The 26,731-nt window shown below is 39.2% G+C and overlaps 1 protein-coding gene across 1 annotated transcript in view; it reads left to right on the forward strand.

Moving 5' to 3' along the window:
* The window catches only part of LOC124137473 (putative carbonic anhydrase-like protein 1), an 82,614-nt gene extending 56,405 nt beyond the window's left edge, over positions 1 to 26,209 (forward strand). Inside the window, exons 3-12 of the mRNA XM_046503784.2 lie at positions 10,720 to 10,856; positions 15,498 to 15,598; positions 16,772 to 16,862; positions 17,235 to 17,330; positions 17,755 to 17,821; positions 18,518 to 18,672; positions 21,463 to 21,591; positions 22,538 to 22,577; positions 23,023 to 23,106; positions 24,933 to 26,209. Coding sequence (XP_046359740.2) covers positions 10,720 to 10,856; positions 15,498 to 15,598; positions 16,772 to 16,862; positions 17,235 to 17,330; positions 17,755 to 17,821; positions 18,518 to 18,672; positions 21,463 to 21,591; positions 22,538 to 22,577; positions 23,023 to 23,048 — 842 coding nt within the window. The 3' untranslated portion in view covers positions 23,049 to 23,106; positions 24,933 to 26,209. The remainder of the gene's footprint in view (positions 1 to 10,719; positions 10,857 to 15,497; positions 15,599 to 16,771; positions 16,863 to 17,234; positions 17,331 to 17,754; positions 17,822 to 18,517; positions 18,673 to 21,462; positions 21,592 to 22,537; positions 22,578 to 23,022; positions 23,107 to 24,932) is intronic.
* Positions 26,210 to 26,731: the final 522 nt, after the last annotated feature.

The raw sequence follows: 26,731 nt of genomic DNA on the forward strand, positions 1-26,731 counted from the left end.
CTTTGAAGAATATTTAAGTCATATTCATACGTGGGAGGTTGGCTCGGCGTGGCTCAGGTAGTTCATTTGTACGTCAGATATCATGGTAAGGATATTACACATAAAAATTATGTAGTCGGCCCAAATCTGGGGCTCTAACTCATGAAACGCTGTATAGCAATTTGCACAGTCTCTGGCCACCAGGCAAGGTGTTCACATGATGGTGACAAACCATTATCTTGACACCTCGTGGAGATTCCGGTTTAGAATTGTTCTCAGCTGCAGAAACCTATGCTTATCGTTTCAAGCTACTTATTGGATCGGATGGTTAGGTTCGGTAACGTGTTTGGTTGCGTGTCATATTCCGTGGTCGTTGCTCACTCCTAATATCAATTACCGGAATGTCAGGTCCAGACACGACTAGTTACATGCCCCCGTTATATAGTAGGAATACTGAAGTGCAACGCTGAACAACAAACGAACACTGGGCTACCCAACCTCCCATAAGTTGGTTAAGGACTCACAAACATATCAACACATTCCAAACAAGTCGATATCGAGATTCTTTCAAATACAGCTTCATGTGTCAATCGGGAAAACGTTTTTATGGATCGGTAAAGCGTTTAATTCAAACAGACACCGTTAGCATCACTGGCTTAGGAACAAGCACTTAGAGTGATTAACGAGATGTAGCGTATGCATATATTGTGTTCTCATCCGGTATTGCCACAGGAGCCTAGAAGCCATTGTACCACACCCCTGGGGGTGTCCAATATTGATGCCGGGTCTGGTTTTAGACATACGAGACAAGACTGTTTGTAAGGCATAATACAGCATGTTAATGGTTCCAACGTACATCTACTTTGAAGACTTACATGGCTAACAATGATATTATTCTGGATATGTTCAGTCAGACGGATAACGTACATAGTTTATACTGTCTTTGCTGTTTTAACACTGTCGCGATATAAAATCCTGTTTTATCTATGCTTACCAGAGTTTTATAACCCTAGCTGTTAAAAGCCCTGTTCTAATATTTGTCCATGTTAGAACCCTACTCTAACTCTGTCTACCACGTGTTGCCAACTCATCGTTAACCCCGTTCTGCCATAGTCTTTAGTCCCCGATCTGACACGTACACCACTGTCTTAACCTGTGTTCTCACTCCACCACTGTATAAATCCATTTTATAACACCGTCACTGAAACGCTGTTCTAACGCCGTCACTGTTTTATTGTAAACCCTGTACTAACGCCTTCACTGTATAAATCCATGTTCTAACGCCGTCGCTGCTTTGAACACTGTTCTAACGCCCTCATTGTGTTATTGTAAAGCCTGTTCTAACGCCTTCGTTGTATTAATTCATGTTCTAACACCGCCGCTGATTTATTTTAAACCTGTTCTAACGCCGTCACTATATAACTCCATGTTCTGACCCCACCTTCCTTTGAACACTGTTCTAACGCCGTCGCTATTTTAATCCGTGTTTTAACGCCGTCACTGCTTTGAACTCCCTCGCTGTGTCGGCTCACCCCCTCACCCGTCACCCCCTCACCCGTCACCCCCTCATTCCTCACCCGTCACCCCCTCACTCCTCACCCGTCACCCCCTCACTCCTCACACGTCACCCCCTCACTCCTCACCCGTCACCCCCTCACCCGTCACCCCCTCACTCCTCACCCGTCACCCCCCTCACCCGTCACCCCCCTCACCCGTCACCCCCTCACTCCTCACCCGTCACCCCCTCACCCGTCACCCCCTCACTCCTCACCCGTCACCCCCCTTACCCGTCACCCCTCACTCCTCACCCGTCACCCCCTCACTCCTAACCCCAAGCTATTAAATGGTCGGTCCCTTTCACGTTTGGAAACAATGTTTTATCACATCACACCTTTTTAAACCCTGTTCTAACACTGTTACGAGTGATGGTACTGACACCGTAACTGTTTTTATCCCTGTTCGAACGCTGTCACTGTTTTGAACACTGTTCTAACGCCGACTCTTCTTTGAATACAGTTCTAACGCCTGTTCTAACGCCGCCATGATAGTAATCCCTGTTCTAACACTGTCACTGTTTCATTTTAAACCCTGTTCGAACGCTGTCACTGTTTTGAACACTATTCTAACGCCGACTCTTCTTTGAATACAGTTCTAACGCCTGTTCTAACGCCGCCACGATAGTAATCCCTGTTCTAACACCGTCACTGTTTCATTTTAAACCCTGTTCCAACGCCGTCGCTTCTTTGAACACTGTTCTAACGCTGTCACTTTTTTTATTTTAAACCCAGTTCTAAAGCCATCACTGTGTTAATCCATGTTCTAACACCGTCACTGCTTTGAACACTTTTCTTACGCCGTCACTCTTTTATTGTAAACCCTTTTCCAACTCCGTCACTGCTTTGGACACTGTTCTAACACCGTCACTGTTTTAGTTTAAAACCCGCTCTTACACCATCACTGTTTTAATCCCTCTTCTAACGCCCACACTGCTTTGAACACTGTTCTTGAGCACTTTGAACACCAACGACTAACACTGCGAAAAGAGGTTCAGGCTAGTTGAATGACGTAGTATTACTACAATACTCCCAAACCCTACCTAACTGCAGCCCTCACTCACTGGTTGCTCAGGAATACTTTTGGGGCCAAATGGTTCCTATCTATAATCATATTTAACATGCAACTGAGGTACTGAATTTGAATAATGTCATTGCCTTTGAAGTATTGGTAATATGGAAATCGAAAGTTCGTATGATCTGACGGACAACGAGTAGATTCAACGGTTCACGCCTCTTTTCCCTTTCCTATCAGCTTCATTGCTAATGACGCTCTGTAAAAACATCAACATTATTCATGAAAGTTTCACTGAATTGCTTAAACGAAAACGAAAACTCTTTCAGCAAATATTTTCCCGAACTAATCAACTGCGTCTCATTCGGAGTGTTTTCCAATAGATTGAGAAAATTGGAACATTCGAGCAAATGGCACGGTTCCGAATTAAACCATCAGAAGACCTTCCTTAGGGGAGGGACGCTATGTTTGGTCTAAAAACACTCCAGCTTAAGCAGTCCGGAAATTCGTTCGCTGGACTTTTGTAACAGCGCCACGTTTCCGTAAATGAAGGAAAGAGAGTGTAAACATTTAGCATTTAAAGGGAATCTTCCACGTTGTTGATCCAATATTGGGGTTATCTTCTGGTGGGATTCTTGTGCAAAGTTCAAGATTAGTGAGGCACGGACGGTGACTGTCAAAATCGAAGCATTATTGCGACGACGGAATAAAAAGGGACGAACGTTGGAAGTGGTTTTAATGAAAACAGTGCTTGGTATGGGTTTCTAGGCTTGTTTTGAAACATGACTAGATGTTGGAATTAAAAGTCATCAATAATAATTCGTTGTTGTTGATTTTTTTTTATCTATGCGAATATTGTTTTTAAATACGCCGCACATGGTAAACAGATGCCGCCAACTCTGGTATCTGCTGATCATAGGTTCGAAACCAAGAGTTGCCTCGCTTACCATCCGTGTATGTCATTAGCATGTTTGTGTTCGTGAGGTTGATGAAGATGAGCGTTTGCAATCCGCATTATTGTAGCTTCAATCCGTCACGTCATAATATGACACAACTATTGTTATACAACTATACTTATCCACATTTGATCACAGTTGGGGTTTGGCTTGTTCTTCGATTATGGACCATACACAGAACAGACTTTGGTAAGGAATCGTAGTTTGAGTTTTAATGTACTTATATTAGAACACAAATGCTCGTGTTTTGTTCTGCGAACAAATAACAACCTCTTGAACAGATCAATGAAAGTGAACGAAATATGACTGAGAGCAAGCATAATTTTTATTTCATTACGACATCCAGTAAAGTGGTATTGGTGAGATGTTTGTAAAAACGTTGTTGTTGGTAATACGAAAATGAATGTTCCAATCACATTTTGTGCTTATTTAGATCACCTCCTTGCTCATAGTCAGATTATAGCAAAAGTTTGAAAATTCGACTTTTCATCTATTTCAGCTATACTTGTTTATTTTATGCCCTACGTCTTTAACAGATATCAGTTGCCAGCCACTTGATCAATGACGATACGTTTCACAGCCTCCCCAACATTTTAATCCAAACGTTTTGGCAAACAGTGGAAAACAACAGTCCTTGTCATCCCTCCTGTCTGAATGCACATAGTAACATAAAGAAAAGCACTTTTTCATTCCATACAGTTATAGGAAACACCTGTCAATACATGACGTTGTTATACGTTTTGTTTTGATCATGTTAATAGCTCCGTTGTCACAGCATACATATTATGTTTTAAGGTGGGGATGTTAATTAAGTTTGCTGATAATTGAACACATGACATACACAGTAGCGTTTTGTTTCTCGGCGTGAAACTGACGTTGTTAATTATATCCAAGCTTCTAGTTAAATCAATTATGTCAATGGTTATATGTAATGAACTTATTCCATTGGCTGTGTTTCTTTTGGTGTGAGTCCACTGAAACTGATTAAGATTTTGAACACTTCAGACCATGACGCCAACTGTAACATTTTAACTGTGTCATTTGGTGCATAATCCATTTTCTATATGAAACGTTGTTTCTATTGTTATTGTCATGGAGGGTACACCTATATTGACTGATGACGATATCATGGCGAGGCATTAATTACTTAACACTCATTGGGGTTCATCGAGTGCAGTCTTTGACTCATCTACAAGTCTTAATAAGGTGGCGTATGACGTATGATGACTTGATACTAAAGGAGAAGGTCATCAAGTGCAATTTGTAAGCAGATTACTTGTAAACAAATAGGTATCTAAGTCAGTGGTTAACGGGTTTTGAAAATAATATGTCCAAGGGTATTTCGTACGTCGGTGCCAATACTCTGCTATTACATGAGGTTATATTACAGATGCCAAAATTCTTAACTTTTTCACACACAATTCTTACACCTATTCTCACACAACTCTTACACCTATTCTCACACAATTCCTACACCTATTTTCACACAATTCTTACACCTATTTTCACTCAATTCTTACACCTATTTTCACCCAATTCTTACACCTATTCGCACCCAATTCTTACACCTATTCTCACACAATTCCTACACCTATTCTCATACAATTCCTACACCTATTTAATTGAGACAGATTCGATTATTTTAAAGGCCGCCGTGGTATATGGCAAATTGTTGGAAAGAACATACTTAATCCATTTTAACTAGTGTTTGAAATATATACTTTTTGTTGAAGTTATAACATGAAAATAAGAACATACAGATATGTTCTCACTTTTAAAAATGCCAGAACTGTACAGAGAATATCGACCACTTCATAATCTTTAGTATGGGTTGATCACATATATAGTTTCTTACAATGTACGAAAATGGCATGTTCATTATTTGTGTAATTCAGTGAAAGCATGACGTGGTTAATGTTACTCGTCAATCCATGACATGTTTCAATGGGTTCGGTGTTTTCCTTGACGTTTTCTGAAAGTAAGACCCACAACGCCACTACTTTACAGCACAATCACCATAGCCAGTGAACGCGATATTTGTTTTCATAAACCCTGATGGCAAATTATTACTTTTCAGCATTTTCGGAAACAGAATTCGCCCCTTGTGTATAGCCTATTACCGTGAGATGGCCATCATATCTCAAAACATCAGCACATCAACATCGTTCGGCGCGATTAAAACCTACAAGTACGAAAGTGTTTTGGGCGAAAGGATTATTCATACCCCTAAAGAACCATACTCACTGTCTTTGACGATTCACTCAGTATAATATACGGGTTGCCTTTCAGACGGAAGTTCTTTCGCCGAGACAAAATAGGCCCTTGTAGTCCTACATCCGTGAAGCCAAATTTGCTGTCATCACACCACCTTAAGGTGGCTGTTAGTGTAAGAAACATGCAATTAATGTTGCTGGTAATAAGCTTGGCGTTGGCGAGATTTCAATGCCTGAGTGTCACGCTATCGGCAGAGGTGGTCTGCTGGATGCGGAAGGTAGCCACGGGTCAGGAATACACCACATCTTTATTAATATCCGGCTGACATAACGTATGCGTGAACAGGAGGAGGATATGATGGTTTGAGTTTGCAACGAAAGATAAAGTCAAGAGCCAATGTAATGACAATTTACAAGGATTGATTTTGTTTTCGACCTTGAATAGTAGTTGTTGTATTAGCTCATAAATATAAATATTTTGTACCTATAGAGTGTATAACATGTTCAGGTCCACCATGTCCCCAGGAGTACGACAAGGAATATAAAAATATATATATGTATTTATGTGTGTGTGTGTGTGTGTGTGTGTGTGTGTGTGTGTGTGTGTGTGTGTGTGTGTGTGTCTCTGTGTGTGTGTGTGTGTGTGTGTCTGTGTCTGTGTGTGTGTGTGTGAACGGTAAAAGAATGTCTATTTTACACATTGCTGGGATATCAATCAAAGCGGCGTGAACCCCAAGTTGGCCAAGTACGATTCCCAAGATGAGCGTGATATGGTATTGTTAAAAGCAGCGTAAAGTATACGAGCTCACAAAGTAATCTGTTTTTGCATGCCCTCAAATACCGTTTAACATTATCCCCAGTTAGTGGCCTTTAACGCTAAAACGGTTAATTCATATTTTATCAAGTGTCCACCATTATTCATGACAATTTAAGGTAAAAAACTTCAACTGAAGCACATCTTCTAACATAAAAAATGTTTTCTGTCCAAAGTTTAATTCATCAACTGCAACGTCCAAATCACACTCATTACCCACGAAGTCTGTGTCAGTGTGTAGCAAGGCGTTCGCAGCTTCTCTCACAACCAAGAATAGAAGATTTAATCAATCAGCATCTGAGTTCAACAACAGAATCCGCTGATGGTTTGCTGTAATGGTTTAAATACGGCACTTCCCGCCTAAAGAGCAATGAAAGTGAAAGTGACAAAGCAAAGCCTACGCAGTGTCAGTGTTCAATCTCTTAGTGTCACATCCCTCATTGTTCAACCTCTCAGTGGCACATGTCTCAGTGCCACATCTCTCAGTGTTCGATCTCTCAGTGTTCAATGTTTCAGTGTTCAATATCTCAGTGTTCAATATCACAGTGTCATATCTCTTAGTGTTCAATCTCTCAGTGTTCAATATCTCAGTGTCACATATATCAGTGTTCAATCTCTCAGTGTTCAATGTTTCAGTGTTCAATATCTCAGTGTTCAATATCATAGTGTCACATCTCTTAGTGTTCAATCTCTCAGTGTTCAATATCTCAGTGTCTCATCTCTCAGTGGTCAATCTCTCAGTGTCACATCTCTAATTCTTCAATCTCTCAGTCTAACATGTCTCAGTGCCACATCGCTCAGTGTCACATCTCTCGGTGTCTCATCTCTCCGTGTCTCACCTCTCAGTGCTCAATCTCTCAGTGTCACATCTCGCAGTGTCACATCTCTCAGTCCCACATCTCTCAGTGTCTCATCTCCGAGCGTTCAATCTCTTTGTGTCACATCTTTCAGTTGTCACATCTCTCAATGTTCAATCTCTCAGTGTCTCATCTCTCAGAGTATCATCTCTTAGTGTCACATCACTCAGTGTTCAATCTCTCAGTTGTCACATCTCTCGGTGTCTCATCTCTCAGTGCCACATCTCTCGGTGTCTCATCCCTCAGTGTCTCATCTCTCAGTGTATCAACTCTCAGTGTCTCATATCTCAGAGTATCATCTCTTAGTGTCACATCTCTCAGTGCCACATCTCTCAGTGTCTCATCTCCGAGCGTTCAATCTCTTTGTGTCACATCTTTCAGTTGTCACATCTCTCAATGTTCAATCTCTCAGTGTTCAAAATCTCAGTGTTCAATATTTCAGTTACACATCTCTCAATGTTCAATCTCTCAGTGCCACATGTCTTAGTGCCACATCTCTCAGCGTCACATCTCTCGGTGTCTCATCTCTCCGTGTCTCACCTCTCAGTGCCACATCGCTCGGTGTCTCGGTATCTGAAACGTCTGTGATAACAAGCTTATGTTTGATGTATTTTGAACCCTTTTCATATTACGAGTGTTGACACTTGCTGTCACTGATATTGAACGATACTCGAGCTGCACGTCAGATTTTGAAAATGTTTGACGTGTTTAAGCGTTTTTATGTCTGGACACCTGTTTCCAACTATTTTCTAATGACAGTACCATGTCGACAGGCCACGAGGCTGTTAGACTGTTCGATTACTTTGTATAGGTGTCATGTCCGTCGTGTTTGTAGAAGAAGAAGAAGAAGAAGAAGAAGAAGAGGAAGAAGGAGAAGAGGTTTATATATCTGCATGAAGGTCTCGGGTCCACATACCAGGACAAAATGAAAATATAACACAGACATCGTACAAATCTTGTAACATGTCAAACACAATTTGTATGTTCGGGGATAACAGAGGTACAACACTTCACGCAGAGGCAAGGGAGATGGTGGCGCGTCAACTTGTTGTAGCGAGTATTTAACATGGAATCGCAAATGCTGTGGTCAGAGGATAAGGGGCTCCGATTAGATTGTTTCACTTTGAAAACATGATTTCTGGAAAATATTATTTGTTTTAAAGGGATGTAGCCCAAGAGAGTTTGATTAATGTCGCTAAACCCAACACTTTGTTGAAGTCCAAATGGTTATGTATTCAATATCGATAGACTTGACAATTATTTTGTCTTATCAAGTTACTCATTACTTTCCAATACATTTGCATTTAAGGTATACCCTAGCTACTTGAAGAGACACATATGTGTCATTGAATCTTACAGACCCCAGATGGGTACAATGTGTGAAGCCCATTTCTCGTGTCCCCTGCCATGATATTGCTGGAATAGTGCTAAAAGCGGCGTAAAACCATGATCACTCACTCATTTACAGGCCCCAGATCACATATTCAATACAACAATCACCTACCTGGATTCCATTGTCACCCCCTTCTCAGCTCTAGATGCCAATTCTCATCCCCTTTCAACTTTTTGTAGTTGGAGGGTTGATAAATATTATTGTTTTTTATATAATCTTATATATACATGTAACAGTACTTCGGGGAGCATATGTTAGTCTGGTCTAGTTGTATCTTAGTGAAATAGTATCACAACATCGCAGTTATGTAGAGCAATACTATTGCAGCATACAGGTCCGTTAAGTCGCACTCATTTAATAGATAAATGTAAAACCCCATGTACAATATGTTGTTTTAGTCATTTTCAAAGTAACGAATCTTCCCGGTTACATGGTTATGCGTTCCCTGTCATATTGTTATACGTTCCCGGTTACATGGTTATGCGTTCCCTGTCATATTGTTATACGTTCCCTGTTCGATGGTTATGCGTTCACGGTTATATGGTTATACGTTCCCTGTTAAATGGTAATACCTTCAATGCCATATTGTTTTACGTTCCCTGTTCGATGGTTATGCGTTCCCGGTTATATGGTCATATGTTCACGGTCATATTGTTATACGTTCCCTGTTATATGGTTATACGTTCCCTGTTAAATGGTTATGCGTTCCCGGTTATATGGTTATACGTTCCCTGTTAAATGGTTATACGTTCAGTGCCATATTGTTTTACGTTCCCTGTTCGATGGTTATGCGTTCCCGGTTATATGGTGATACGTTCCCTGTTAAATCGTTATACGTTCACGGTCATATTGTTATACGTTCCCGGTTATATGGTTATACGTTCACGGTCATATTGTTATACGTTCCCGGTTATATGGTCATACGTTCCCTGTCATATCGTAATACGTTCCCTGTTATATAGTTATAAGCGGAATGACGCCAAGCTCAATGGAGATTATTGCCCGAGGTATTAGTCTGTCATTAGGAGCAGACATACATTTTATTCCTGGTATATAATATTTACGACACTGCAACACGAAGCTAACTACCTCTTTATCATAATGTCAGTCACTGAATCAATGTCTTAGGCGTTCAATCACTGACATATCTTTAGAAGCCGTGAATGAATGCAATGCGAAATTGAACTGCCCTATATAGGATGTAGTGCAACCATGCGTCTTGACAGAAACACGAACACGTTGGGAATCCCCTTCCTGAATTAACTACGGACATTTCGCAATAGTTCATTGGGCAAGAAGGCACTACATCCATCTTTCAAACTTATTATAAATGTAGTTCCCTGTAAGGTGCCTCATTTACATATTGATTCCAAGTTGTCGGATTGGTTAATCACTTGTAACATTAAAATGTTTCATTCTATATAGTATATTAAGTATTTTTCATATGATCACATATTTTATTGTATTTTTCGCCATTTTATGATAAAATGTTTAATTGTATGTTTCTGAATTTTAAAATAAAATGTTTAACTGTATCGTATATGTCCTGCATTATATGATGAACTGTTTAGCTGTGTTGTATTGTTCCTTCATTTTATGATAAAATGGTTTATTGTATTTTTCTGCATAATATAATAACGTATTTTATTGCACTTTTCTGCATTATATGATTAACTGTTTAACTGTATTGTATTTTCCTGAATTATATCTTGAACTGTTTAGCTGTGTTGTATTGTTCCTTCATTTTAGGGTAAAATGGTTTATTGTAGTGTATTTTTCTGCATAATATAATAACGTATTTTATTGCACTTTTCTGCATTATATGATAAACTGTTTAACTGTATTGTATTTTACTGCATTATATGATATTTTTTTTTATTATTTTGTATTTTTCTATATTTCATAAATGTTTAATTGTATGATATATTTCTGCTTGCAGGCCCTGACTACTGGGGGCTTCTGAACAAGGAGTGGAATCTATGCAGTAAGGGCAAGCACCAGTCACCTGTTGACATCAATCCCAAGACACTTGTCTACGATCCCAATCTCAAACCACTACGCCTTGATAAACACAGGGTAAGAATATTACACTGCATACAATGAACATCTGTATTCCGGAAACCTCGCTATACCGGACGCTTACTGTGGGGAAAAGGGAAGTTGAAATTACCAGAAATCCAGAAATTTGTTTAACTGAATGTTTTACTGAAAAGGGTACTGTCCGTATTCACGAGACTTCACTGTGCCAGCTTAATTTTTTAATATATAATTTTAATATATCTGTATATATTCATGGGTGAGTACGTCGTCCACAATCTCACGTTATGCTATTTCCGTCTAGCCCGTATATTCCAGCGCCCTCTGTTGGCAGATTGCGTCGTTTATGACAGCAATTTGCAGAGTTACGTCCCTTAGACGTTCCAGATCTTTGGATCATGGGTTCGAAGCCCAGATTCGCTCTGATTATGTTTCTAGGATGTCAGCACGATACCTGTTCTCGTGGTTTTCACAAAGTGTTAAAAGTCTTAAATATCCATCACTTTTGGTTTTCCTCTTACATCAAGCCATAACACATATTACGCGTGCGAGTTTGAAGGTCGACTTTCGTTAAGGTTAAAAAAAAACCGTTTTTAACTGCTGCATGAATATCATACCACCAGATCGTTATGCAAATATCCAGACAATGGTGTTTGTATCTTCACATGAAATATACATGTATGCTTAAAATTTGGATTTCATGTAATGTGCCCCTTTTTTGCACAAGGGAAATATTAAATATATATGATGCTTCAATGGCTTCTTTATCAACACCGCCTCTGTCACATCCTCAACCTGTCACACACGTTGAATTAATATCCGTTCAAGTGACCTGTATGGTATGGTTGATGAAATAGTACGTGGGGTTTATTCATTTATTCGCGCTTTTCTTTGTCCTATCCGTTCAAAAGATAATTAATACTGTCTTTTTTATTGGAGGTTTTAACGTGTGTAATGTCAACACCGTAACATGGCGTATGCTTTGCATACATGTCTGATCAAGTTTCTCTGTTTGTCAAGTCACCTTGAAAACTGTAACGTGGTAACACTGATACTCTGTCATACAGTTCCTGCAGACGGTGGAAGGGCTTATTGTAGCGTAAGAAATCATTGATATCAATAATACCATGTACGGATCACTACAATTCTGCATACGTAAATCGTACAAAATTAGATAATTATTATCGTTACTTGATTAAGCTCAATGTAACTAGAACTGACGCTATAATTCCATGTGTAACGTATATAAATGACTAATGCATATACATTGTAGATTCAAGAATACCTGAAATCTGTTTACAAACTGAGACGATTAATCCAACACACCACAGTCAGGCAGAATCTTAAGTTGAAATTTGGAATTCGCTTGAATTTGTATTTTAAAGAACACACAAATATTTAGTGTCTTCTTCAGGCCAACTGAACACTAATGGGATTGTGATAAGTATCATAATAGAGTTTTTATACGATTAATTATCTTATGTGATTGAAGTTACACTCGTCGTTGAGTATATATGGTTTATATATGCATGAGATGAATGCGTGACGTCAAAACAACAAAGAACCTAACGGAAACTGAAAATGGAACTGAGGAACAGGAAAAAGGTTTTCCTTGAAAAAGTCGTCATCTGAGGCTTAAATGCTTTCCAATTCACCTTTTAAGCTTGATTAGCCGTCACGAAGGATGCCCCCTCCATCATTTTAGATTCGAGAAAAATTGGTTCCGCTATTAATCTCCGTTTGTGATCACCAACCCGCTCTCTAAGGGGTTATATCATCATAGTTATTGCTTTAGAATTTTAAAGGCCTTTGTTAATTATATCGCACAGTTAACGTTAATATTAGTTTTCTATTTACTCTCTCTTGGTTCTATAAATCAACACGAGAACGTGATAGGTTTATGACTGTAAGAAATATCATCTTGGAGTCTATTATCAAGTCGTTTAACTAGCTCCAACATTCTATATCCGGGGAGAGATTACAGTTAGAAATTATCGATTTCAACGTCAGTGAGTAAGTTGATGAGAACGATGTTGGATTGATTTTAAAACAAATTGATATTACATGACGGGAATGGGACTTCGGAATACTTTTTTTCACCCAATCGAAATTTGTCACTCCAAACAAAGCGGTTTGGGTCATTTTGTCCTTATCAATTGCTCCTGGAAAACATTAACGTTTGCGTTAGAAGATTGTTTTAGATATTTTGACTGTAGTTATTTCTTGATGAAATGGTAATGTTATTAAAGTGACGATATGCCCCATTCGTCAAAGATAGCAATTATCAGTACCTGTTGAGATGTGTATTGGTTAACGCGAGACAAATATTTTGTGGCTACACTCTTTTGGTGGTGGAAAAGAAAATGTTCAAGACTTTATGAGTTGGGATATGGTCTTGGATCAAAGACATATAAACATTATTCTAATTATTGCAATATTTATTACTTGAAATTGACAGATCTTGAGGCGTTAATGACAATATGCATCGTATTTATCTTAAGCACCGATTATAATCACAACGTGCAATGTTATATATGCGTCGCTAAATTACCCAAAAAACGCCGAAGATTAAAGACACAATTGAGAAGGTAATGATAACAGTTAAACAGTCTTTGTTATGAACATCGGTGAAAAACACAACTAAATGTCATTTCAATTGATAAAACGTGTTCAAATATCTTCATGCTGTACAGGGGGGACAGGGGGAACATGCGTCCAACGCGTCGCAATTCTTGGGTATAAGGCGTGGCAGAAACCTGGCGTTCGAAACCCAGATTTTCCCTCTTTGTCAGCGCCATAAGCGTGCTGGTGGGTTTCACCAAAGTGGAAAACGGACTGCATCGCTTCGGGCTTTCTTTCAGATCACGCTGACATGGAACATTTTGTAAAACTCAAATACTATTCAAAGCGGTATCGTTTGATTTTATCTTGTCTTGATATAGGTTTTAAGTAGATGTTCCTACCAGAATACCTAGCATATATAGTGTCCGCTGTATCGGGATTCTTTTAAGATCACGTAAACAACTCTGTACTCTGTGCTTTCCCGAACGAACCCGTATGATATTTATACTCTTTTTAGAAATCAAACAGTACGGCGTCGTTTGTTTACAATTATCAACAAACTTCTTTGAAAACGAAATGGTCTTTGAAGATTAAAGCTTTCTCTACAAACAAATGTGTCTTTAAGATGCTATGATCTTTAGCAAAGCCCCTAAGGCACACTAAATAGTGGAGGGGGAGTCGTTTTCAAGAGGAGTCCACTCACATGACTAAACGGATTGATTCTTGCTTCATCGATATCATATCATTGACTGCATTAGCAAAAACGTTTAGTTTTAGATTGCACGTGATCGATAGCTTTACAATGTTATTACGTTTGTGGCAGAACCAATTCGTCCTTCCAACAATGTAGCAACTTGAAACAAATACCTCCGTATTAATCGTGATTTTCATGAACACATTCATTACAATGACATCTGATTTGTGTGTTATTTTGACACGTAATCATATTGTCCGTGTCTATCAGATGATGTAAAGCTGAACCAACTTTATCTGTGTATACATTTACAAACATATTATCACCCACAGATCATGTAACAACGCCAATAACAAACAGGGAAATAATTTATAATTTATGAGTTGGTTGGGCCCTTTAGCCGTGCCAGGATCAGCTAACTCGATGGTACGACGCCCTTGATTGCGACCCCTGTATAGTCAGCACCCAACGTGTGTTTTATATTTTACTGCCCGCAGTCATATATCGCTCTCTCTAGCATGTCACAACGATTAAACAAAACAGCTTTATCCCAGCTGTATCACGGCTGCCTGTAAACAATCAGACAACGACGGACGCAATTGAGGCAAGACTAAACACAGTCTGTCCAATCCTCTCTCTCTCTCGCTTTCTTGGGAGCGGTGTTAACATAAGCTGAAAAACTTGTTCACCAATCCCAACTCATTTCAATGAAAAAAAATATGTTTAAACCACACACACACACACACACACACACACACACACACACACACACACACACACACACACACACACACACACACAGCTTGTAGCCTTCCCTGGAATCCCGACGAGATGAAGGACACGAGGACACCACTTGGTAATAAAACTGGAGACGATGCAACACTGTCACTTTGTATAATTAACGTACACGTGCGCTACCTACTGCAGTGGGCCAAATTTAAAAGTTCACTGAAAATTATCTGTGAACATTTCACGTTTTTGTACCAATTACTTAACTTTAAAAGAAGAGTTTGCTTCGAGGTACGTATCCGTGATGTTTAAGGTGTTCTTATGTTTAACTGAAAGAAGACGAAACAATCATTGGGTTCCAAAAGTACCAATTCTCTGACAGGAGCATTTATCAATGGAAAAACACAATGTGTACGACTCTCAAATAGGTGTTTTTGTATCAATTTACCTTTACAAAAAAAGAAATAGCTGCTAGTTCAGACAACTGATACTCGCAAGGATTTCAAACAAAATACTGGGATAAAACACTGTTTTGTTGATTTTATTTTAAAATACTTGAAAACAGACACACCACCGAAAGTTCAAGAAATTCCAGTTATCACTTAAAGAACCAGAACCCATAACACAAGTCTTATTCATATTTCTAAATCTCTGTCTGTCTGTCTGCTCTAAGGATGTGTGTTGTATTACTCCAGGTGGACGCGGCGTTGATGAACACGGGCCATGATCTCCTGCTGCGGGTCAACTCCACCTACGAGCCTTACTTCACATTTACTGGTGGCCCCCTGTCATATAAGTAAGTTTATTGTTCAATATAAAAGGAACCTGCGTTGCGTGTATTTGGTGTTCATGGTCATACTATTTCCGTCTCCGATTCACAACCCACAGTGCTGGTCTTAATATACCCCATCAATAATCAGTGAGGTTGCATGCAAACCTGCTCACAATTCAATCATAACTATTTATTATTTTTTTGAGAATTCTTACTTCCAAGAATCGCCTAGTAACACAAAATCTTCTTCGAGTAACACAAAAAACATGTTCTCTGGAGAGACCATAGGTTGTTGTTCATAGAAAACTAAAGGATGGGCACACTTCCATTCAATGTTCATCGGCCACATGCGGTAGTAATAAGAGCGATCACGATAACTTTTGGAAGAACACAATAATTGCTCAGTAGAGTGTAGATCTTAAATATTGAATGCGCCTTAATTATGATTTGAAAACAGTAATATTTTTCTAAACCCTATGAGTGGGCCAACTTCCGCCCAATTAACACCAATACGCCTTCAATCATCAAAGACGTGAGGTGAGCTGAAATGCTGTTTAATGTCGCGTTCAAGATTGTTACACTTATAAACGGACGTGCATGCATGTGTGTGTGTGGCTGCTTGCACCAGTCTGGACTGATGTCGGTTTTACAGTGCTAGACTAATGAGATACCATGCTGCATTGTAACATGGATACCCCATTCTGACACATTGTATTAACTCCGAGCTGACCAGACCCATCAACATGTTTCAATGTTTTTCATAACTATAGAGTGAATCATTTAGTCGTGTTTTCTGCAACTTGTGTTCCTGGTCCAGAAACGAGGCTTCCTTTCCAGAAGCGATGTTTTCAATGACTGGTTGTCCTGGTTGGTCCAGAAGCGATGTTTCCAATGATTGGTTTTCCTGTTGGTTCCCAACCGATGCTTTCAATGACTGGTTGTCCTGGTTGGTCCAGAAGCGATGTTTCCAATGATTGGTTTTCCTGTTGGTTCCCAAGCGATTTTTTCAATGACTGGTTGTCCTGGTTGGGCCAGAAGCAATGCTTTCAGTCGTTATTTGTTTCTGTTCCAGAAGTAATGCTTCGAACATCGTACTTATACAGTTGTAATAGTGTTGACTGTGGCGTTACACCCATCCACTCACGATTATGCGGTTGCTTATAGACCAGATCATCACCAAATGAATAATACTTTCAGGTATAGAGTTCACCAAATAAAACTTCATTTCGGGCGAGTGGACCAAATAGGATCGGAACACTCGGTCGCCGGACGTCCATTTCCTATAGAAGTAAGATCTACATAACACATTTTTTGGTTCATCGGTTTGTTTTTCTCCTTACACCGTAGGGCTGGTAGTCGAAATAAAAATACCTCAATTTAGAAAATCTTTCTTTTAATGTATCTATTAAACCATGTTTGTCGAGTGAAATAAAAACATTAACGACACGTGCCTTCTTTTATGAAACACCACTGTGATAGGTCCATTCTTGCTTGCTCTGTCCTACTTTAGAGGGTTATTAATGTTCATTACTCAATTAGTCAGCAGCATTGGCGGGACAACTGTGTAATTTCTTGTGGGATTATCCGAAAACGAAGTAATTACAGACATGTTTAACGGTTTTATGTATGTGCCAACTACAAAGTGCTCACTCGTCTTCAGTTACAGATATATGGATATAATCATGATTTGTACAACAACTTCACAGAATCTCAATCGATGCCTCACGGTATTGCAGCTATTTCTATATTTGGTATGGTGAGTACAATCATTTTGTAATTGAACTATAAAGAAATACTATCCTTTGTTCATGAATAGATGAAAGTATCTCGTTTCAGTATCTTTTAAACAAGATCGTATGTCTTGAAACAAACAAAACTGGTGATGGAATAGATGTTTGTCATAATAGAAAATGTATACGAGAATCAGTGATCACAATATGTGACCTGGTCGAATGTGTACTATCGGGCTCCGACGGATTAGAACGTTGCTCTTGTGAAACACAACTAGAATACTGCTGTATTCACTATATATATACACAACTTTTAAATGACAGCTAAACCAAGGGCAAGTCTCGGCGTACACCACATTTTACTGACATTGAACACATAATTTGAACAAAACAATTGAAAACATCTATCATTCACATGAAAAACGCCTTTATTTTCTTTCTGATCGACAGATAGGCGAGGAAAAGAATACAGAATTTGAAATTTTGGTGCAAGCATCACAGCAAACAATATTCAAAGGTAAGAGTAACTTCTGCTACTTCCATGCAATGCTCCTTCAGCAAAGATTGACATGTAATCTGTATGCCTTCCTTTAAATGTCACTGCCACTGATAGGTTCAGTACGACCCGTGAGGATGCCGGGAAAGAATATGGTCCCCAACAACATATGTTTGCCGTGACAGGTGACTTATGGATCGGGTGGTCAGGCTCGGTGATTGTGTTGATTGTATGTCTTCGAATCCCAATTGCGTGGAGTGATGCTCATGATGATATCTCACAGGATTGCCCAGATTCGTATATTTACATACCGCCGCCATACCGCCGTCATACAGCTGAGTGCGATCACTCACTGACCGTGTTAAACAACTGTTTAACTGAAATTAAATTAATCAGATGTATGGCGTTTTGGGGAAAACAATTACAGTGATAGTGTTGTGTGTGTGTGTATATATATATATATATCCTGCCCCTCCCGTGGCACCTTGGCACAAACACATGCAAAGGCATATCAAGCGTTACCTGAACAAACACGAAGCATGGAAATGTCCTCCACGTGTCTACCATAAAACGTTTGAGCAAGAGTCGAAATCGTACAATGGTCTCTGCTTTCAACAGAGATTTATTAAAGATTATGGAAAAGGTTTTGTCGCTTTTGATTGTATTAAAGTATGATGATGCTTGCATCTTTCAACTAAGTTAATCTTTTTGTTGCAGGAGATATTTTACAGATTGGTGGTTTTTCTATATTCCATTTATTACCTGACACTGATTCCTACCTCACTTACGAGGGTTCACAGACTCAACCGAGCTGCATGGAAACAGTCACGTGGGTGATACTCAACAAACCCTTGTATGTCACGAAAAATCAAGTAAGACCCTCATTTCTTACATATTTGGAGTGAACGTAAGTGAGTTGGAAAGAACTTCAGTTAAATCACGGCGTTTTAACTTGTGAGAAGAAAGCCAACCGTGTAGGGTTTAGACATCAACCACATTGATGAAAACCACAAGCACAAGTGTTGTGCCGACATACCTCGAAACAAAAATTGGGGTTTCGAACCTACGATTATTAATTTCACCCAAGGGCCACCCGTGCCCCATCTGCATATTATAACAATGAATAGTAAAGAGGTCCGCTGAATGTAATAATAAAATTAAATATGTCCTGCCTTATTTTCGAAGTGACAAGTATGTTCTTAATGAACACCTTAATGTGCACTTTCCTCTTCCGAATGAGTGAGTGAGGTAACGCCGATTTGAAAAGTATGTCTGTATATCCCGGCGCGTCAGGTTAATGTGATCGGAAAGATATCAGCACTGCTGGCCAGAGAATCAACACGTTGATAAAACCCCATGAGCATCGGTACACTGCCGACACAACAAGGATCTCAATCGTGACGAATGAGGGATTCAAACCCACAACAAGTTGTTCACTGCCAACAACGGCACAACTCGGGATGGCCAACTGCGTCTCCTTACATTATCTCGCAGGCCACCTGTTCTAGTTAGAGATGTCCCATGTTTAATTTGTATTGATATCCACGAGCTTAAACCGGCAGCCGCTGTTCACTGTTCAGTGCAAACCGAGCCCATTATGGCATTTATTTTAATCTATTTACGCTTCATAAGGCTGAAATCCGACTTGTCTAGACGAGGGATTTTAGGGTAATGATTTCCATCAACTTGTATACCCAGCCTTACCAAGCATTAGGGAAATTCAATTCTAAAATAACCAAGAAATTACACGAAGATTCCTTCTGCCAGCTGTTTAGTGGATATATCCCGTTAGGCTACCAAACTCTGGTATGTGGAATGTACATCAGTCAGTTTCTTAACTTGGCAACATATAAACGTCTCAGTGTATTACTGACGTGCAAGGGTCGAGATCACGAACAGAAATAAAATATCATGATTTGAATCCAGTGAGATAGCGCGTGGGTTGAATTGTCAGCCGCTTGGAGCAGTATTTCAGTGTGAGCTTTTTTTCGAAAGTACGCAAAGCTATCGTAGGTCGAAAATACCACTTTGTACGGCTATGAAACTGACAAGTCAAGGGATTATGGAAACCGCGATCAGATACTGACACGACTAAGGGATGCAACTCTACACATCGATTTGTGACTCTTCTGACAACTGCCCTGCTCATCCCTGCTGATTCTGTAGGGCACATTGTAATGTAACAGATAAATAAGACAAAAATCTGTTTTTCGTCAAAAGGTCACCTGCAATGTCTAACCATTATGAGTGAGTGAGTGTGGTTTTACGTAGCTTTTCGCAATATTCCAGCATTATGACGGTGGAAGATACCAGAAATGGATTAAACCCTTTGTACCCGGGAATCGAACCCGGGTATTCGGCGCGACGAGCGAATGTTTTAACCACAAGACTACCCCACCACCTTTGGACCATTATGAATGACACATTAATGGTACATATGGTTGCAAAATATTGTGGAAACGTTACACCATTATCTACAAGTAAAGACTAGCTAACACTATTTTCAAGGTAGAGGTAATGTCGTTTAGCTCGTATGTTGCATCTATAGCCATGTTCCAGCCAAATATCACTTAAATCATTTCGGAATAAAAACCTGTCAATAAAGAATGTCAAACAGTAAATATATATCAGATTATGTAAGCAGACGTTACCAGATCAATCCGGCATGATGTGACTAAGCATCAGTTGCTGTAAGTACTGAGGTTTGACCAAACTATGGATGCGTTTCCAGTATCACTGATGACCTCATGGTAATGCTATCGACGGCACGTTAAGACAAAACGTTAACCTGGGTGCAGTCCATCAATAGATCAATAAACGTAGCGAAATGCTCAAATACCTATAATCGTTAACATTATACTTCGTATCTATCCCCTGGACGGGTACGAAGCCCATGTCTGTGTCCCCCGCAGTGAAAGTGCTGGAATTGTGCCGCAAGCGGTGTAAAACCATGTTCATTCAACCAATGGTGTCTATCAAAACGACGCATTAGAGACGGGTAGGTTTCTTTTCACAACACGTTCAAAGGCCAAAACACTTAGACCTATTGTTTGATTGACCTGTTAGGCTTCATGCCAGAAGATGACTGTAGATACAGTTTTATAGTGGCACTGTAAATGTCACGTGTATTCCCAAGCCGTAAAGATGTAATTAAACCAGCAGTCAATGACTTTTCTGTTACAAAGTTGTTCCACTTTTAGAAAGATAAGATATGATAATCGATGCTGAATATAGAATTATATTGGTGAGGTCAATTTTCTCCTGATGCCAAATGGTTCTTGGTACTTATGGGACGTGGACATTGAGGACTGAGGGTTTGAGATCCGGCTATTTCGCATTTTCCCAACAAGACAACTTTCTAGTTTTACTCAGCAGTTTATCGACTGGAAGAAAATACAGTATAAAAATTATGTTTTATTTAATATCTGGGGTACTTTTTTTGTCGGATCTGTAAAACAAACTTTTGAAAGAGAAGCCTTTCTATTGCAATAGTTAACATGGGACAAGGAATCTTGGCAAAAATAGACTAATTAGTACCATGTGCCCTTGGTACATGTAGACATGTATCACAGAGAGCATTGGTTACAAGGGATCCCTAGACAAACGTTAATAGGAATTTATATTTGATACCCTCATGTGCAATTACTTTTTCCTTTTCACAGTTAAGTATATTACGCCAGCTGCATAAGGCGCAAGAAGGATTGCCCCAGGTGCTTATGGAGAACAATTTCCGTCCACCAATGCCTTTAAATAGACGCACCATCAGAACAAATATAGCACCGAAAAAACAGGTAGGTAATATTCCAGCAGTATGTGGGAGGCCTTTCTCCACCCTTGTGCCCCGGGGGCGCTGGACATAATTGGTCCCCAGCACCCCTGCCTGTCCTTCAGAGCAAACTAGGATGAGGATGCTTGTGACAACGATTTAGACTAACACTAAGTCTATGAAAACATTTTTTTTAAATAATTGTATTCTAAAATAATAAGTTTTTCTTCAAAAGATCGAATTGCAAGGAATCTTACTTTAGTTTGATCTAGACTTTGATCCTCACGCTGTAATGTCTTGCCCAGTGGGATATAACGAAGTTGGAATGAGTGTTACGTAAAACAACATTCACACGTCGTTCCATATTTGTGGCTTGTTTCACGATCAGCGCGACTCGCTATGTATAGTCCAGGACCAGAGTGTAGGAAATATACCCCGGCCTGACGTTTTTGCTTATGATGATAACACACTAACGTGTACGTATTTCTCACTTAAGTTAAGGTAAAGTTAAAATGCACTACTGACCTGTTTAAAGTGAACTATTACTGTAACATTTGGATCTTGGCCTGTTTGTTAACAGTATATGCAAATAGCAAGTACCAAAGGTATTTATCTGTGCAGCACACATTATGTTAAAGAAACTCAGATAGCTTCTTTGATAGGCATTTAGAAGTTGGAGTACTTAGTAAGGTTAAGAATTTATGGATGAACAACTTCTTTATTACAATCAAGAGCGACGTTTCGGTGTAGGTTCTAACACTTGCTTGATAACGGTGTTAGAACCTACACCGAAACGTCACTCTTAATTGTAATAAAGAAGTTGTTCATCCATAAATTCTTATCCTTACTTAAACTCAGATGGCTTGGTATTTACGCTGGTGAACATGAGGCATGAACATGAAGCACCGTTCTATTAATAAATGTTTGTCTTTATATAATTGTTAATAATCAACAAACCTTATATATTGCAGGAACAGAACTGTGGTGTGAAGAAAATAACATTTTACGAAGGTTAGGCATTTTGAAATATTTTTTGGAATTGTAATACATTACATGTTAGATGAGACACATTTATACCTATATACAATATTTTGAAGCATGTATGTATTACGACTGACCTTTACGTTTTGTTTGTTTGTTTGTTGTTTAATACCGCACTCAGCAATATTCAAGCTATATGACAGCAGTCTGTGTAAATAAACGAGTCTGGACCAGACAATTCAGTGATTAATATCATGAGCATCGATCCGCGCACTTGGGATCGATGACATGCATCAACCAAGTCAGCGAGCCTGACCACCCGATCCCGTTAGTCGCCTCTTACGACGAGCATACTTAAGTCACCTTTTATTGGTTGCTGAAGACCTATTCTACCCCGGATCTTCACGGGTCTACGTTTTTAAGCAAATGTATGTGAATTACTAATTTATTGTTTCAACTCCACCTTCGCTTTCAGTAAATGACAAGTACAAGGTGACATGATTGTCCAACTGTCTCTCAAGGCATCGCGGGGATATCACACTTCTCACTGCTTGAACAGGTGAAAACATTTATCGTACTTCTGTTGAACCCCACGGGCATTCTAGGGCTGTATAGCCTCTCCACCCAATAAGTACCCATGCTTGTACGAGCGGGTTGCTACAGTTGTGTTACAATGTATGGCCTGATTCCATGGCATCGTAAAACTACACAATTATAAGGATACACAGGTTATATGTATTTCTGCTGGAGCTTCCGTTCCACTTTCCTATAGGAACTGCCACGCGGTGCATGTCCTTGTAATCTCTACCATCACAGAAAGTTTGAAAACCGAAACAGATCAAATACGATAGCCAAACGTACATGTCATTATCTTTACCAAGTATATCAAACATTTCACCTTCATTGTGGGTCAGTGAGTTCCTAGCCATGTGTATACCGTTTAACGTTTCCCCAGATTATTAAGTTTGTTTAACGACGTCGTGAACAATTTAGATCCTATATCAGGGCGGACTGTAAGTCTTCGCCCCACAAATCAATTGAGTGCTTGAAACACGAATCGGACATATATGCCAGAAAGACACAAATAGCTAGGACTTACATTGCAACGACTCAAGTCACGACTCGACTTGAGTCGTTGTCTGAAGACCTTTCTCCTCCTGTATTCACCATTTGAGAATAATTTATAACCACGTTCTTGATAATACAGTCGGAATCGTACAATGAATTTAATAGTAATAATGGAAAGGTTTTGGTCGAAAAAACAAAGACATTTCAATGCTAAATATCAGGTAGTCCAAGTACGTTGATATATTTTGAAATTGCAATATTGTAAAAAAAATATTCTCAAGATTAGGAAAACGTTTGTAGACTTTCACAATCTGAGTATTACGTTAACGTTTATGTACAAAAATGTTAAAACAATAAAACAAAGCCATACATTGGTATTGTCATATTACTATGGTAACGTGTTTTATCCATAAATATGTGATAGCTACGTCATTAATCGCGATTATTTCACGATAAAATATTATTCTATCGTGAAGTCTTTTCTGGAAATTCGAACATGCGCTCACAACTTGATGACGTTGGAAATAAGACGACGTTATGTTTGAGAGGGATGTGTCAAGTTAGTTGTTCCCCATAGATGTATCTGGGCAACGCAGATAAACGTGACGTACATGATTAGATGTTAAATCAAGTTACAGATTCCTCATTATAAAGACATTTTTCAAGAATACAGAAACAGCATGGATCATATCAGGATTTTTAGAGTTTAGCAGATTTATCATTAACTGACGGTCTTTAAAAATAACTTGCAACATGGGGAGAAATTTATACCTTAAATTGAGTACGCTTCACATTTAAGTAAGACATGATATTCATCCTCTACTTCTCCAGATGAACAGTTTGTACAAATAGAGTTCACAATATCACCGTCTTTGGACCTACGACATACATTTACATTAAAATTGTGCAATGAAATTCAAAGTTTACAATAAGCTCTGATTAAACAAGTTAAATATCTTTCACTTTGTAACAATGATTTTACTTTGCTGTAATTGCTAAGATAAAGTGATTCAGAAATACTTTGGTGCCACCATTGACAAAATATATCCTTTAGTCTTTGCTTAAATGAATATAAAAATAACTGTAGATCTCCCACATCTTGGAAAATCCATACATATGAAAAGCCACCAACAAATTTATATTCGTTTAGTTATATGACGGTTTTCATTTGATTTGACCCTTGCGTGTTTTTAAGTGACGTGGTCAATCTTCTGGTGTATACTGATATCGCAGTAATAATTCCACACGTACCATCAGTAATATTATCATAATATTGAATCTAATCATCTTATCTGAAGAACATTTTCCTCCCTGCAGGTCTGCCTGTCACATTCACCTTTACTGTTTCTCTTGGTTGGTATTCGAGGAATTCTAAAGGGACAGCTGAAATAGGATTATATAGTGGGAACGGTGCAACGCCGCCGAGGATCGCGGCCATGGGTTTCACGTCATGGGATAGTGGCGAATGGACTAGCTGTGGACAACACGCATCTATAAAGTGTGCTGCAGGGGAAATCAACAAAATGTGCTTCTAACGCTGGTTATCGGAACTATGATTAAACAGCGTCTCATTTTATTTGAAACTAATTTGACAATTTGTGTCTAGTTCATACGACAAATGCCTCTGTTTGACATTACCATCGACTGTAACTTTCAATGGACATCGGTGACAGTACCTTCAAGAGGCATCCAATGCAAGACTTCATAAAGAAGATTGATGTGTTTGCATGTGTACTGAATTATGAATATCTGATGACGAAGCTTCTGTGGATGTTTCAGTTATTGAAAGATGGTTGAGAGATAGCCTTTGGTGTCTTCCATGAGGTACGACGAGACTGAACAAGGAATCGCAGTGTTACATCATTGGGATGAATTCAATGCTAACTATGCAAACTGGCAAATGAGCCACATGTGCTAATTCCAAGAAATGTTATTACGTTACTTCCATTAAGCCATACCTGTTGTATGTGTATTGTGTTAGACAGGTAGCACCGATAGGTTGTTTTATTGTGAATTTATGAGAAGCAAACAAATCAAACTGTATATTCATTATAGAAGACCAGATTAGTTAGCAAATGATAAACTTTCACCTGATTCCTTTGCATGACCTTGATTTCACGTACGGTTATGCCAGCCAATAATTACATATATGTATCACACATGTCTGCTTTGTTGGTCAACAACAATCACAAAAGGCGGCGTAAAATGAGGTCCAATTTCTGCCCTGTGGATGTGTCAAATTATGAAATATTGGCATGACAATTATCAAATGGCTGCCCACTTCGTTTTGTCTTTCTTTCTTGCACTTGCTTGTTTCTATTTCTGATATGATTAAATAGATAAGTATGACTATAATGGGTGAGATAATTTTAAAATATTAACTCAGGAGACATTCTAGTAAGTATGGGGAAGTATGTGACCCAAGATGATTGTGTTTACCATGTTTGAATGTACATCTCCATAGAACTTTTGGGGGCATGGGTGGCCCAGTCGTCTAAGGCGCCGCAATTCGCTGTGGGCGTCCCTTGGGCACGCCAGAAACCTATGAATTCGAATCCCGGTTCGCCCCGATTATGTTGCCAGGTTTGTCAGCACCATACCCGTGCTTGTCGGTTTCACCAAAGTGGTAAACGTCTAAGACATGCATCACTTCGGGCTTTCAAGCTCACACGCAGCGATATATAACTGGAATACTGTTCAAAGTGGCGTTAAAACCAACTCACTCACTCACCATAAGAAAATCAGCTTTGGCCAAAGAAATGCTCATGTTTAATTATTGGAAAAACGCCCCCTGAAAACTTCGAAAACCGCCCCCTTGACACATTGTAGCCGTACCTATGAGTTTGGCGTAAAAGATTAATTATCAAAACAAATCTTGCAATTGTTGAATCCTAATTCATAACAGACCTGATAACTTTCTTAATGAGTTTTCCGCATTTTTGCAACTTATGCATGGGACCTTGTCCTGTCGGAGACTAATATACCTAGAAACTGTCTTCATGCTTAACAGCGCCACAGCGTGTCTTAAAACGGATCCGTGCTGCAGTCATTCTGGTGATTATTGGAAATACGAGAAGACTTTGCAAAGGGCCAAAATCAGCTTTGCTTGTTTGAAA

This window comes from Haliotis rufescens, unplaced genomic scaffold (genome assembly GCF_023055435.1).
Source record: "Haliotis rufescens isolate VD_foot unplaced genomic scaffold, xgHalRufe1.0.p SCAF_7, whole genome shotgun sequence".
In the NCBI taxonomy this organism is placed as follows: Eukaryota; Metazoa; Mollusca; class Gastropoda; order Lepetellida; family Haliotidae; genus Haliotis; species Haliotis rufescens.